Source organism: Corapipo altera, unplaced genomic scaffold (assembly GCF_003945725.1).
Source record: "Corapipo altera isolate COAL_440 unplaced genomic scaffold, ASM394572v1 55, whole genome shotgun sequence".
NCBI classification, from domain to species: Eukaryota; Metazoa; Chordata; class Aves; order Passeriformes; family Pipridae; genus Corapipo; species Corapipo altera.
In genome coordinates, this window is record NW_020884882.1 from 1,834,444 (window position 1) to 1,850,372 (window position 15,929).

General features: G+C 39.5%; 1 protein-coding gene across 1 annotated transcript; it reads left to right on the top strand.

The window, feature by feature from the left end:
* Window positions 1–61: 61 nt before the first annotated feature.
* Window positions 62–12,016, top strand: RFT1 (RFT1 homolog). The gene is made up of 13 exons (XM_027640733.1): window positions 62–231; window positions 314–399; window positions 962–1,078; window positions 2,897–3,086; window positions 3,646–3,747; window positions 4,732–4,866; window positions 5,734–5,812; window positions 6,078–6,128; window positions 6,784–6,914; window positions 7,753–7,897; window positions 8,369–8,474; window positions 9,490–9,739; window positions 10,614–12,016. The coding sequence occupies exons 1-13, from the start codon at window positions 169–171 to the stop codon at window positions 10,776–10,778; spliced, it is 1,620 nt and encodes a 539-aa protein (XP_027496534.1). The 5' UTR covers window positions 62–168; the 3' UTR covers window positions 10,779–12,016.
* Window positions 12,017–15,929: the final 3,913 nt, after the last annotated feature.

Genomic DNA, 15,929 nt, shown 5'->3' on the forward strand with positions numbered 1-15,929 from the left:
CCCCTCAGCCCCATCCCGGTGCCGGGGCGGTGTCCCCTCAGCCCCATCGCGGTCCCGTCCCGGTGCCGGGGCGGTGTCCCCGCGGTGCTGCCGGGCCGGGGCGGTGCCCCCGCTCTGACGGGATCCGGTGCGACGGCGGCCGCGCCATTTCCTGCGGCGGGACCGGGGATGGCGGCGCAGGACGTGCTCGGTCAGACCGCCCGGCTGGCCTCGTCCAGCGCCCTGCTGCAGGTGCGGGGCCGCCTCAACCCTTCTCCTTCTCCTCCTGCTCGGCCGTGCCCCGCAGGTGTTTCCCGTGCGGCTTTTTCCACAGGTGCTGTTCCGGGTGGTCACCTTCGCGCTGAACGCCTTCACGCTGCGCTACCTCTCCAGGGAGCTCATCGGCGTGGTCAATGTCAGGTGAGGAGGAGGAGGCTGAAGAGCCCCCGGGCAGGTGGCCCGTGCCCCGCATCCGACCCACTGGTCCCCGGACATCCTTGAGGCACCCCCAGGAGGGCTTTGGGACGATGCTTGTGGGTGCTGGATCTCGGCTCTGTGGTCTGTATAGTGTTGCTTGTAATGCTCTGCATAACGCTGTTTAATCAGCTTTTGGGTTTGATGATTTAATGCTTCCACAGTTCTGTTTTGCCCCGAAACACTGGTAGCACTGGTCTGTTTTCCGTGTTTAAACCATCACCTTGCAAAGGAAAAACCAGACACAGCATGCTGTTCCCATAGGATACACTTTGTCTCTGCATTTTTGGTTTGTACCATATATTCTTGCCATTTGAGTAATCATTTGTAATTACTTTTTTTTTTTTTTAGGAAGAGGTGGTAATTTAGCTCAAATCACCATGTTTGCATACTTTTTAAGATTTGTCTGTCTGTCATGCAGTCCTGTGATGCTACTGCATGAAGGATTTCAGTAGTATGTAAAGAAATAGTTTTCTCTTCTTTTTTTTTTCCTTCCCACCTCCTTTAGGCTGACTCTGCTGTACTCCACGGTTGTCTTCCTCGCCAGGGAAGCATTTCGCAGAGCTTGTTTGAGTGGAAGTACAAAGAGAAACTGGAGCAAAACAATTAATCTCTTGTGGCTGACGTAAGATACCTCTAAAAGTTCACTTCTTTAGAATTTATTTCTAATTCTTGTCCGAGAGCTCACAGAATGAGAGGAAGTGTTTATTTACTAAGGTAATTATTTTAGCACTGAGCATTTAGAAGCCATAGTCATGTTTCAGGACTGATGCAGGAAGCTGGTCAAGACTGTTGTTTCAGCATTTAGGGACTAGATTTCTTTTTGGAGCACGTGGGAAAGTGCATTGCCAAAGGTGTTACCAGGAGCCATTTGTTCTGTTGCTTAACTGGAGTTCCATTTGCATTGTAGCTGTTGAAGGAAAACCCTGTTTTACAAATACAGTGTCTTTTTTTTTTTTCCCCTTCCTCTGCCTGCTCAGTCTTGCTCTTATATTACCTGTTGCACATTTGTGAATTTACTTTAGGTATCTCTCCCCTCCCCTGACCAAGTTTTTTATTCTTGAACCCTGATGTTGATTAATGGCAGGCAGCATAAATATTTGGGTAGGAGGGGTGTGAAAAGGTGAAAGAAAGAGTCGTTGGAATTAAAAAACAGGAAGGAAGTAGAACAACTGCTTTCAGCTGTTTATAGCAGAACAGCTTAAAGTCCACGTGATGCTGCAGCCAGAGTGTGTAATCACACATTGCAGCAAAATGGATTTTATGACTTATTTCTCTCTTCTGGCTGCTGGATACATTCTCTCTTCCTCTGCTCTTTCCCTCTGTCAGCTGTAGCACAATTAAGTGGGTTGGGAAGTAAATTTACCTGCCTGATATGGTGGGAGACTATCCCTGCATGATAAAATAGTACATTAGGGCACCTTAATGAGTTTTCCTGGAACCACCCAGCTATTAATTGGCTCTGGCCCAGAAGTGAGGGGTTATTTATGGTCATCTGCATCCAGGTATAAAGAAGAGAGATTGTCCCCTTCAGGGATGGGTTTAATACTAATATTTAAAATGCAATAATTCTGTTCTCTTAACTCTATTGTACTCAGCTTTCTGCAGTGTGACAGCCTTTTAAATGGGCTTTAAATGACAGAAATAACATTAACTGTGTGCATCTTTTTTTGATTTAATTTTTCCTTGTAGAGAAGCATAGCTTAAAATGAAAAGCAGCTTTCATGAAGCATCTGAAATATGTCTTAAGAGCTCTATGTCAAGTGCCTTAGGGAATCTGATAATATGAGGGTCAAATAGATCTTGCTCCAGGGATGTAAAACTTTGTTCACTCTGCCAGAAGCTCCGTGTTCCTGAAGCAGTGTCAGCAGAAGGGAATGCATGTCTGCTCTCCTGGGCCTGGCCTGGTTTTTTAGCTGCACTCCTGATGGAAGTGGCTGTGAGCTACAGCAGAGCACAGTGAGTTGGCACACCTGAGGGGCACACAGGCATTTCCTCATGCTCACTCTGGTGTTGCTCTCTGGAGAATCAGTGATTTCTGGAAGAGTGAAATTAGCAATTGGAGTGGTGGCATCTTTATCTGTAAGAGCAAGATCCATCAAAGCTTGTCTGACAAACCCCTGGTAAACACAGGCTGTAAATTTGCAGCAGTGAGAATTTGTGGTGTTCTGCAGGCTGATGTGGGATGTCAGAGTTGTTTGGTCCTAGGGCACAAGAATGCAGATATTTGACCTTATGTTAGGCTCTTAAGTAGAAAATAGACAAGTGAGGAAAACGTTTTTTGTGTCTTGCAAAGAGTGACATAAAGATGTTCATTACAACAAAAAAGAATGCATTCTAGGTATAGTAATAACAGAAATTAATTCATTGGGATTTTTTTCTTTTTTTTTTTCCCCTGCTGAAGTAACATTCGTATTAATTAGTTTTTATGTTAACTTTTTAGAGTCCCTCTTGGTGTTTTTTGGTCTGTTTTCTTGGGCTTAGTCTGGCTGCACTTGCTTGAAGTCCCTGATCCTTCTGTGGTTCCTCATTATCAGGCTGGTGTGGTGGCATTTGGCCTTTCTGCAGTTATTGAACTTCTGGGAGAACCGTGCTGGGTTTTAGCACAAGCTCATTTGTTTGTGAGACTCAAGGTTAGTAAAGTACATGGGGAGGGAGTTGGCTTTCTCTTGAACACATAACTGACCTAGAGCTTTTTGTATTCAAGCATATAAAACCCCCCTATGTGTCCTGTTTAGTACTGTATGGCATGGTTGTAACATAGATAGGAATTTGTAACCATTCAAGTAAGAAAGTTGGTTTATTTAGAAATTATCACATTCGAGATCATTAAATGCTTAATCACAAGTTTTAATTGTGAGAGGCACACTGCTTCCACAACTCTGCATTTCAATTGATTGTTGGTATAAAACTGTGAAATGTAGCAATTGAGAATAGTCTCAGGTAAAGATTTCTCCCTTCTGTCCCATACAAAGGACTGAGAAAGTGCAATGGAGGAGTTCTGAAATGGAAGAATTTAAAATTTACAGAGAAATTACAATTTAAGCTGACCAGCTCAGCAGGAAGAAACTCTGTGATAAAATCACACTGACTTTAAGAGTCTTACATTCCTACATAAATTCTATGTTAAACTAATGTATTCTAAAGTTGTGTAAGTGGCAGAAAATAACTCTTCTCTGTTTTCTCTTGAAGGTAATTGCTGAAAGCCTTTCAGTGGTATCAAAATGCATTTTGACGGTTACTTTAGTAATCCTTTATCCTCAGTGGGGCCTTTACATTTTTGCCTTGGCTCAGGTAAGTTTTCTGTGTTTTCACTCACCTGAATTTTTATTTGCCTTTGACATTTAGCCTGCTAAAGAACTTTGGGAAGCTGAGGGGAAAAAGCTCCTGGGAGGTTTAGGGTTTAGCACTTGTATTTAGTATTTTCCTGATACTTGTTGTTGACTTGGTGCCTTGAGCAGTGTAATGGAGGTACAAGGAAGGACATTCTGCCTGTGAAGGCACATTTTGCAAATAAAGTTGTGTTATTCTGTGTAAGCTTTATGTGGACTCTTTTTCTTACTGAGTTAAACCTTCTAATGCCTGAAGACTCTGTTCCCCATCTGGCTTCAGAATTATTAGACTTTGGATTCTACTCTGTAGAAGACTAATCATGTGCAACTTTATCAGCCTGTACCACCAACCTGTATCACCTTATCAGGAGGTGCTAATCGTGTGCAATGTATTCAGGTTAAAATTTTTTCTTTACTGCAGTGAAGAAGGGATGTATTGGCACCTGAAAAATAGAGTTGTGACCTGTGTACTCTCAGTTCACCTAGACATAAAAATGTGATCCACTGCAGATGTGGACAGCAGGTTATTTTTAATTTTGTTCACTTTTTGCAGTGGCTGTAGTAGGTGGCTCATAACTGATGGAAGATGGAAATGATTCTATAAAGTAAGAGATGTAGACAGTAGCTACTCTGTCAATTTGATTTTTGATTGAGTGAATAATTGCTTTGTAATTGGACTTTAAATAATCATTCTAAAAATGCTAAATAAAACATGACAGTTAGCAAAGGACTGTGATAACCTACAGTTTTAAAAACAAAGATCAATAGCATTCTTGAGAGGTGTTAAAGTCTTTACCTAGTTTAATATTCGACAGGAATAAGGACTGCTTACGTTTTCTTTCCACTAGATTTGCAACTACTATGTAATTCTAGCATGTAAATCTACATTTGTAAGTTAATTTTATATCACTCTTTGTTTTTTGTCTCTCCTTCCCAATCTTTCCAGCTTTTATATGCCACTGTTCTGGTAATGTGCTATGTAACTTATTTTGTGATGTTTTTGGGATCACCTGAAGCAACAAAAAAGTCATTTCCAGTTGCTAGAGTGAAAGCTCTGTTACCTAACTTTGTGGCAGATGAGGTAGGTTGCACAGTTTTTCTTGATTTCCCTCCCTCCCTTAAAATTCTTTTGTTTTGAAAGTTACTTTGAGACAGTGGAGTTCATTGACTGATTTGGGGAATATTTCTGCACTGTAGAGGATATGGCAGGTTAAAGAAAAAAAAATTGCATGAAAGTCCTGTTTGTATTTTTTATTAGTAGAACCCTTGTCAGAAAAATAAGCTCATAACAGCAAAGAGTTCATTGTTACTGACTTGGTTTGTGCAAAGATATTTAAAAAACGTTAACTGGAGACAGAACATCTGCACTGTGCAGGGTATCACTGGACCTGAGGCAGGAAAGAAGCCAGAACCATTTTACCATGGATTTTGGTACTTGGACCTTTCCACAAAATAACCAAGGTGCTGCACAGCATCCTGCAGGTTCTCAAATATCTCTCAGGCAAAAACGAGGCAAAGAAAGAATGAAAAGCTGCAGCAAGGAAGGCAACGTTTTGAAGAGATTCACAGATTGAAAAGATAAAGGTGGTTCTTGGATGCAAGACTTATCTACAGTGAAGGTGGAAGTTATACTGACATGCTAAACAGCATAGATGTGGCCTTTTCTGGTCTCTAATTACTATTTTCTGTAGAAAGCTTTTTTGGGTACTTTATCTGCAACAACAGTACTTTTCAGCAAGGGAATAAGTTTTTGCCAGATCAGAGTGATGTTGGTCCTTGAATTCAGCAATATTTTAAATAATATTTGAGATTGTTAGAAACTGTGACACAGTGGGTTTCCTCATCACTTCAGTTAGAGCTTGCCTGGAGTATTGCACTGGCTTTGTATTTTCTGTTTCTGCTCTGTATGTTCAGTCATGTTTATTACATTTCAGTACTTTTTTTGCAGACCTTTGTTAACTGGAAGGAAGCACGTTTGACTTGGAGTTTCTTCAAACAATCCTTCTTGAAACAGATTTTGACAGAGGGTGAGGCTTTCCATGTAGTTGTGGTGGGGAAGGTCCTGTGAGCACTCCTTACAAAATGGACTTAGAGCTTCAGAAAGCCTGGTGGGGTGGGGGGAGGCAAGAGACTGTCACAGATTGTTACCAACCAGAATGAAGCTTTTTAGGGTAACCTGAACCAGGTTCCATTTGCCTTAGTCTCTTAAATACTTACTATTGGAAATACTAGAACAAGTATTGGGAAATATTTAGGGACTCGTTCTCAAGTTTTTTGTTTTTGAACTTACAGGTGAACGATATGTGATGACTTTTTTGAACGTGTTAAATTTTGGAGATCAGGGTAAGTGTGATGGTGCTGTGGAATGGTGACAGAGTTTTCTTAGTCACTGCTCTGGAGATGGTTCTGAAAATGACTTAAAGTATTTGAAGATAATTTGAAAATCTGGGAATATTCCAAAGCCTTTGTGACTTTTGAGATACATTTCAGAGAATGATTGATACAGATAGAGAAAAGAATTTGATTTGAGATCATAGAAACATAGGATGGCCTGGGTTGGAAGGGGCCTTAAAGATCATCTACTTCCAAGCTCCCTGCTGTAGACAGGGATAACTTTAACTAGATACATATCATTCTCTTCTTCTGTATCCATAAATCCTTATCTTCCTATTCTCATTCAGTGAATTTATCAGGATCCTCCTAATTCCTCTACAGTAAGGAATAAGAATTTTCAGCCTGGCTTGGTGCTGTTATTGGATTTACATCTGCAGCTGATGCTTTTGTTCTCCTTTGCCATCTATGAGCCAGCCTTGCAATTTTGAGCTGTGGTGCTGTGACTGTCAGAATCTTTAGAAAACACTGCTTCAGTGTTGCACTAAATTCCATTTGTTTTCTCTTTGTTCCGTGGAGATGTTAAATTAGAATTCATGTTGTTATTAAAGACTTGGAATTAAAATGCGTCTAAAAATTAAAGATTGCTGCTGTTTTTGTTTTCAAGGTGTATATGATATTGTGAATAATCTTGGTTCACTGGTGGCCAGGTTTGTCTTTTTGCCTATTGAGGAGAGTTTTTATGTCTTTTTTGCTAAAGTGTTGGAAAGAGGGAAGGCTGTAAAGGATCAGAAGCAGGTAAGTTTATTTTGGATTGATTACATGTCAAATGCTTGATTCTTGTTACAGATAAGTTGCATCACAAAAGTGTGACAGAAATGTGTGTTTGAATTTGAGTGTTGAGGCTGTTAAAACTGAAAAGTTCAAGTGGAGAACAAAAATGTCAAGTGAGGCAGGGCCAAAAAAAGACAAGAGAATAGGTGAAATGCTAAAGATATAGAAATTAAAATATGCAGTGATGTGGTATTACCTTGTGCCAATGAAGTGAACATCCTCTCCTCCAAACTCTGTGATGTAAAACCTGCTGTACTGTGTATTTCCATTATTTAAATCATGAAATCATACTATTTCTATTAAATAAATTCTTGATATACTTGAAAATATCAAAAGCTGTTAAGTAGTGTTTCTGGAGAGTGCAATTTTGAGAAGGAAATATTTGTATTTTTTCTTGCACTTTTGAATTGTATATGGAGAATTAATGAATAAGAGCTTTACTGCACAGAGTAATATTCCTGTCAGCCTGGGCTGACCTTCCTGTGGTAATCCTGCTACTTGCACATCAGCACAGAGTTCAATCCTGTGCTTCAGGTCATTGGTGTGCTAAGAGAGGTGTATGTGTATATTTTATATCCAGTGTACCTGATGTTATAACTGAAAAAAACGATGGGATAATAAATATATTAAAAAAATTTCCAAGTTAAGACCATCTGTGTGGATAATTCAATAACCAAGGATAAGTTTCACACCTTTTTACACTGTGCAAACTAATTCATTTTTTCTGTGAAGTATCATTTCTGTGTGAAGATGACCATGACATTGATTCTGGTTCATGTCAGTGACTACATTTTTTTTTCAGGATGATGTTGCTGTGGCTGCAAATGTATTGGAATTGCTGTTGAAGCTTGTGCTCCTGATTGGCCTTACCATCACTGTTTTTGGCTATGCCTATTCTCAGCTGGCTCTGGATATTTATGGAGGCTCAATGCTCAGTTTGGGAACAGGTAAAGATTTATAGAGCTGGCAAAAAAAAGCCATTCCTTTAAAAAGAGAAACTGCAGCTATTATGAATTTTTTGGTAAATCAGCAGATTTTTTTTCCTGTAAAATTCCTATTGAAATCTGTGACTAAGCTCATTGAAATCCAGAATTTGTGCCTTTGTAAGAGTGTCTTTAATAAGTAGTCCCTTAAACTAAAATATGCTGAGGACCTCTAATGAAGTATGATGAAGCTTGGGCCTCTACCCTCTTGCAATATCACATTGTTGAAAAACAGCATTTAAAGGATTATTTGACTAAGCCATGATGTACAATTGCTGACTTCAGCTGTTTAAAACAGAAAACCCCTGTACAACAAATGGGACCCAAAGAACTAATATTTTTAGCATAGAAACAATAATACTTTTTTTTAAAATGTCACTAAACTACATAATGGTCAAGGAATTGATCTGTTTATCTTTGTAACATGTTTTTTAGGTCCAGATCTCCTCCGGTGTTACTCGTTATATGTCCTCTTTCTTGCTGTCAATGGAGTAACAGAATGTTTTACATCTGCTTTGATGTGCAAAGAAGAGGTGGACAGGTAGGAAACTGTCCCCAGAATATTCCTGTTAATTTGTTTGTGCTGACCTGATAAAGAAATTGGTGCTTTTGAAATCAGCATAATAATATCCTGCCCCACTGAAAATCAACTCCTGGTTAGGCTGTCTGCATGTAGATTTAGATGTAGAACCTTTGGCAAATGTTAAAATGTTTGGGTAAAAGGGTCAGAACTTAAGAAATGCAGGTTGTTAAATTATCTTTCAGTAAATCACTAACTGGGAAAGTAATTTAAGTGTGTGTTTTCTGTACAGATGAGCTGGAAGTTACACTTTTTAAAACAATTATTTGACTCATTAGAACTTTGCCACTATTAGAACTTTTCATGTACAGTTACTGTATATACACTTAGGAGTGATCTAAATTGTGGGTGTGAATTCAGTGATTTATGTACTTTGTAGGAGGTTGGATTAGATGACCTCCTGAGATCCCTTCCAGCCTGGATTATTTCTTGATTCTGTGTTCAGGCAGTCCCTGATGTGGCCCTTCCAAATTAATTTCAGTGAGATCTATTTTCTACAACCGAAGTAGGATCTTTTTTGACTTTGCAAGGGCTGCTTTCATGACCTCTTTAAAATGTGAACTTGTTTTCCAAACCACTGTTTGGAACAAAAACTAAATAGAGTGTCAGTTTTATGTTGTTGAGCATTTATTGTCTTTAATACATTCCTAAAATAAAGTAGCAAAAAAATCTACAGGTTTTTGCATTGCTAATGATCATTACTAAATTTTACTTTCTGAAATGAGTGTACAGCTGATCAGTGAAACAGAATTTCCTTCACATAATGTAGTTCTTGGTTTAATTTGTTTGATGTATTCTCCATTCTTTCAGGTATATCTTTTAACATCTCACTTCTCAGATTTATCTTCTCCTCTAGAAGATAAGAGAAATTCTGTTCCTTATTGTAGAAAATAAAAGATCATCAGTAAAGGAACGCTGTAACTTTATGCAATGCTAAGTTGTTTCTTTTTTTTTTGTGGTTTTTTTTTTTACCTAGGTACAATTTTGTTATGCTGGCTCTGTCCTTCATATTTCTGTGCATCTCTTATTTCCTGACCCACTGGCATGGCAGCATAGGCTTTATCCTTGCCAACTGCTTTAACATGGGCATTCGAATCGCTCACAGCATCCACTACATCTATGATTACTTCAAGGAAAGCCCTTACAGGCCTCTGACAGGTTTGCTTCCCTCTCCCTTTTTGGTGCTGGTTTATATCATCAGTGGAGTCATCACTGCTTTCTCAGAGGTGAGCATCTTTCTCTTCCCTTTCACTGTGAACATGAGTGTCAAATGACTTTTGTGTCCACAGGCAGAGAAAAGCATTAAGAAAGAAGGGTAGGCCGGAAGGTTTCCATTGCAGGCAAGGCGAGATATAATATTAAGAGATTTAATCTTTGATACAAAGTTATCTCTGCCACCTGTACAAGGTGTGTCTGACAAGTGAAATAAATTTTAAAACATTTCTGCTGTCTGTAGATAAATGTGTCCTTAGTTATTAGTAACTGAACTTTTGCAGTAGCACAAAAAAACCCCTATTAAAAATTCTGTAGTAAAAAAGTGATAAACAACCAAAACCAGAACAGAAACAAAAATTCCTTAGAGCACATTTATCACATTTATTCAGACAACAAGGTGGTAATTGCATAGACTAAATATTACAGAGATGGTAGCTTTTCAATGTACAGATTTTGACAGCTTGAAAATCCATTATGCCTAAGAAGGGAGAGCTTTATATTTTGGCATGGGAGATTTCCAGTTTTGTTAGAAAATAGCCTAATATGGTGCTGCAGAGTAGCAGAACTGCATGATAGCACCACAGAGTTGTCATCTCAATTAACGATTTTCTGCATGCCAGATAATAAGAGCTTTTACTTTTTATCATTTAGCAGATATGTACTGAATGCTTATTTTTTGTTGACAGAATTTTCTTAAGAGAAAGCAAGTGTTGTGCCTCCTAAAGGTGACTTCACTGTAGGATCAGTGCATGTGGCCAATCCGCGCTCACCGTGACGGTGGCGTAGCGTGATCGAGGGAGGTGTTGGGCCTTATTTGTTACCAAGACAGTGAGTTTATTTTGTGCTGACTGGTTTTCCTGCAATTACTTGTTTCCTTTGTTGCAGGTGTTCTTCTGCTGTGATAAGGGGTGGATGGCAAGGCTGATCCACATCGGTGTGGGGGCTCTGTGCTTTGCAGCAACCGTTGTGACGATGTTCTGCACAGAGACCAAGCTGATCCACTTTGTCAGAAGCCAGTTCCTCTCCCGCTATTTGAAGAAAGGAACATGACATGCTCCTGTGCAGGACAGTTCTTGTATGTGCTTGCAGTAGAGGGATGTATTTTTTTCCATAAGATCTGTATGAGGGAAAAAGGTTTCCACACGTGTTTGGAAGCACTGATATTGGAGTGGCAATGCAGGAGATTGAATATTATTTTGTCTTCTGAACTGGTCAGTACGGTGAAAGAGAGATGAGTGATTTTCTCTTTAATCACTGTTATTTTCCAAGCTTTTCTTCAAACAGCCTCGTGGGTAATGAATGAAGATCTAAGATGCACCTTCTGACATAACCTGGCTGACAGACTTCACATGGAGAGCTCCTGTTCCCACCAGTGGGGAGTGTGTGTGTGAAGGCGTGATGTGGTTTATATCATAAGGTGTACCTAAGAATGCCCTTATTTGGCATGGAGGGGCTGCTTTACTGGTGAGAAAATGATCTGACCAAAACAAACCCCAAAAAACCCACACTAAAACCCATTAAACAAAACAAAAACTGAGGAAAACACTGGGACAAGGACCAAAAGCAATGTAAGTGTTGCTGGAGCAGAACACAGTGTGGTGCAGAGGGATTGAGTTGTCAGTGTTTTGAAGTGTAAAGCAGGGACCAGAAAGTCCTGACGTTTCCAAGTAAATCAGTGGAATGCACAGCGTGTGTCCGTGCTGGCTCTGTGGGATTATTGCACTCAGCATATCCCTCATTTCTGAGGGCATTGATTAACTTGTCAAAAATACTCTGAAGCCTCAGCTGAAAGGAGAAAGAGGGTTTGAGCAGTGTCTTGCAGGAAGTGTTAAGTACAATCACACTCATGCTGAAGTTCCAGGAGGTTAATCATAGAACTTTCTTCTTTCATTCCATTGTTTTTCGGTTTTGTCTGAGATTTTAAATGCCAGCATGAACACATATGTCTCAATAAAAATTATTTTGTTTTATCTATAAAAAAATCTGAACGTTAAATATATTTATTAAGATTTTTTACAAGGGTTTATGCGTATTGGAGCTTTCTTTACTGGGTAGAAAATACTTTTCCTTGCAACATTTTCCTCTTTTCCTCACATCTTATTCCTTTACTTGTTCAGTCTTAACCTTCAGGTTGATTTTTTTTTTTTAATTGTTGAAAATTTGGGCATTCAGCAGTTGCAAAATTTGATTTTAGGCTGTTGGTTTAGGTTTAGTAATGGTGTATTTTATTGCTGCTCTAAGATCCAAATTTGGCAGCTTCAGAATGTAGAAGGGGCAGGTTTATAATGTGCAGGTGAAAGCTTTTAGTTTAATTGTGTAGCAACTCTGCAAATCCTCTGCTTGAAAAAAATAAATCACTGTAATGGCACTGTGGAGTTCATCCAGGTGACCACAGTGCCCAGGGTGAAAGGCTTTCTGGTATCAGGGCCTTCAGCTTGCTAATCAGGAATAGTTTCTGAACTCTGGGAATTCCCACTTGGAAAACATTGCCAAAGAAACTCAGTGTGGGAATTTGGTGATTGAAAAATGACCCCAGAGAAACCAAAATGTAAGAGTGGGAGGGAAAGGTGCATGTCCTCAGCTAGGGGCAATGTCTCTGTTGCCTGGCTGGAAGGGAGTAGGTAGAGACTTGCTGATTCTTCTAAAGCTGTTATAAAATCCATCAAAATAAAACAAACTCTATGTTATTCTGTCCTGTTAATTGAGTTTGGTGGTTCTTTGCCTTTTAAATTTTTCTCTTCTGAGTGGTCTTGCAGCTTTTTTTCTCCTTTCTGTCAGATATGGAGTTTGTTTTGAAGTATAGCTCCATATATTGCAAGAGGGTTGAAACTTCTTTATTATAAACTGTTCAGTTTCTTTTTCTTTGCTCATTCATAGTACAAAAAAATCAAGATAATTGAACCTATGGACTGTTTTTTAGGGTATGTCTTTGAAACCTTACTGTGGAAATAATTCAATCTGTACAGTGAATTTTTATAACTGCTTGGAACGAGATATTTTGTATAGCCCTGCACTTGAAGTGCTTTGGAGATTGAATAATTTTTCATGCAAAATGAGCTTGAATTCCTGCTGCCTTGTCTAGTCCTACAATCCAGCTGGACACTGATAGTACTTCTGCTACTTACAGTGTCATAAGTAGGGTGATGTGAGATCTCACTGTTCAAAGGGCTGTCTAGTCTCATAAATCTTTTTAACATAAATGCATTGTATGCATTTAAAGACAAGTTAGATTTTTAAAGCAATTTGTTTTATTTCCTATTGGAAAGGCTTACAAGTGTCTCTTGCATCTCAAACGAGTGCAATTTCATGTGAATCAGGAAGACATTTAAGGTGGCTTAATGATTGCTCATTTGCAAATTAAGGACACATTCCTCATTTGAACATCATCTGTAAGCAGTTCAGTAATGGTTGACTGGGTTTTGTGATGTGGGATGTTTTATTTTTAATATATTTTATGTGGCAGGAAACTGCAAGGAGAGTCGGGAAGTAGAGACCCATGAAGCTGTCTCCTGGTTTCTTATTTATCTGTGTGAGCCTTAATGTGACAGCTGTTAATTGCTTTATTGGGAAAGCAATAAACTGTCAGACTCAGGGATGAAGCTGAGATTGAACTTGACCATGTTTCCCTTTTGTTCATAGTTCTGTTAGTCTGTTAAAGGCACAATTGTCTAAAATTTCATGAAACTGTTTTGCAGTGTTCTGAAGTCTTTTAGTTCAAGTCAAAGGAGAATTAAATTAAAAAGTTTTCTTTGTAGAAAAAGTGATGTGTTTTTCTTATTGGTTGTACGAGTGGCTTCCAAAAAATTGTAAAGTATAATGGTTATATAATAAGGTAACACCAAGTAAAATTTATTTCCTTTACATTTTGGAGTTTTAGTTGTGTCTTTGGTTGCTGATGCTTGGTTTGTATTTTCTAGGATATTTTATGTACAAATTCGTTTATCAGCCTAAACTTATACACCATTTCCTAACACACACACACACACGAGCAAACACACAGATGAAATATGCTGTGCTAGTTTTGTAAGAAGTGGCATCATTATAGTCACTCTTTTCCTCTTTGTTTCTGTCAAAATGTTTGTTTGTGTGGATTAGAATCACTAAGTGCCTTTGTTTGCCTTTACAGTGCATTGTTGTGATAAAAACTGTTTCAGTGGCCAGGAATCAATCTGATATTTAATAAAGTTTGTTAGAATTAGGCTGTGACTGGCAATGCTGCTGTTGGGAACTAACCAGTTAACCAGTTGTTCAAATGTTTTTTTCTAGTATGGTAAATGTTTTATTTGTAAAGAAGTAGGGCAGGGGGAGCACCTCTTTAGGAAAAGAAATTAGGAGTTAAAGCTTTGCCTTAATGGTTAATCTGCTTTAGCAGGCACAAAAGTAATAAATGTAAGCTTGAATGTTAATCACAATTTGACATCCAAAAGGAATGTTGATTCTTAGTGGGTATAAAGGATTAGGAGTGTGAGTACCTTGAGGTCAGCTGGTCTTAATTCCCTGGTTTATGGATAGTGTTCCTATCTAAACTGTGAAATTCTTTTTGTGGACTTCATATTTTTGCTGTTTGAACATCATACTTTTTTTTTTTCCCTTGTAGTTTAATTACCTTAAAGATAATGCAAAGAGAGGATCTGAGGCTTTTTGAGCCCTATCAGTGCATCAATAGATCTGCTGAGATGTAATGGTTTTGTTCAGCACAAAATGCATAACTCATCTGCATTATCATAGTGCTGTGGAAATGGAGTTTGTCTTCATTATGAGCTGAAAATGAGGTTTGGAGCTCTGCACATCTGATGTACAGCTGGGCCGTGGAAGCTGAGTGCAGGTCTGCTCAAAAGCATTGGCAGCTGGGGGATCTGAGGAAAACACTGCTAGGAAGTGCTTATCTCCACTGCATTTTGGATTGCTTCCATGGAAAGATGTTTGTTCTCCTTCGTTTCTGGAGCTGAGCTGTGGCTCATGCACTGCCTTGCTGTGATGTAGAAGGAGGAATGAGCCCTTCTCAGTTGGGGTGTCTGTAACTGCACAGCTGCCGTGGGGGGAGTTGTTCACCCAGTCTGATCAGTGTGAGCTTCCGTGGGCAGCCAAGGGAGGATTTTCTTCTTACACTCGTGGGGAAAGGTAAAACAGCTCTGGTTTTTGCTTTGTCAGACTTCCTGTTTAGCTGTGGTAAGCGAGCCTCTGGCAGCTCTGTGTGTTGATTTACTGGCTGGGTTTTGTGATTTACAGATAATCTGTGCTCAGTGTAACTTAGTCCCAGAGTTCCGTGCCATCCCACTGATCTGAGACAGTGGAAAGGAACGTAACCAAGAAAACATGTGCTATATCTGTGGCCCACTTAATAATGAAAGCTGTGTCAAAAAGAAGAAAAAAACTGGGAGAGAGAGCAGTCCTTAAACACAGATGAGGTGTATGAGTAGTTCTAATCCAGTAGTAAACAAGAATCATGTTTTGTTCCTTGCGATACACTTTGGAGAGGCTGCTCCAAAACAGGAAGGTGTAACAGAGCTTGGGAGAAGATTGCAAGGTTTAGTTCTTCATGTTCTTGAATACAGGAAGATTTCAGACTCTTACAGCCTCCTGGGAGAGGGGTGAGTGCAGAACAGCGCACTGATGCTGTTCCAAAGCGATGTGTTTGTGTTTCTGAGAGCAGCCGAGACACAGTCTTGCACTGCCTGTGAGAAAGTGCCTTGTGGTCACTTGGGAATATCTTCCAATTCCTTGTTTTGTTTTTTTTTTTTCTGATTACTGTTTCATTCATATGTTGGTTTCATTCATAACCAACTCCTGTGTGTAGGTGTGTCCCTTATTTGCTGTAACAAGTCAATCTCAGTATGAAAATGCAGGAGGTCACCAGAGCCCTGCACTGGGCTGGAGTGAGGAGGGTGTTGGTCAGCTCACTGCAGGCAGTATCATGACCTGCTTGCCAGCCCTGACAGCAAGGAATGAGGAGGGGGTAGATTATGATTGCACAGAAAAATTTAATTGTGCCTTCTTCTCAGTCCTACGTTTGACTTGGCAGTACTAATGTTTCCCTAATGGAAGGGTTTTTTGGGAGTAATTTTATAAAACAAGTACCATAAAGTGCACTCATGTGCCTTCTCTTGTTTGTGTAATGGTTTTTAGCTGTCTGGGCGTGGGTGAGATGTTGTGGTACAAGGAAAGGCAAACATGGCCAAGTATGGTAGCTGTGCAGGGAAC

What these genes read in the sequence shown, in the direction of transcription:
- RFT1 (XM_027640733.1), top strand. Translation starts at nt 169, where the DNA reads ATGGCGGCGCAGGACGTGCTCGGTCAGACCGCCCGGCTGGCCTCGTCC. An exon ending in ACATTTTTGCCTTGGCTCAG is followed by an intron (nt 3,748 to 4,731) that starts GTAAGTTTTCTG and finishes CAATCTTTCCAG; the next exon opens with CTTTTATATGCCACTGTTCT. An exon ending in CTAACTTTGTGGCAGATGAG is followed by an intron (nt 4,867 to 5,733) that starts GTAGGTTGCACA and finishes CTTTTTTTGCAG; the next exon opens with ACCTTTGTTAACTGGAAGGA.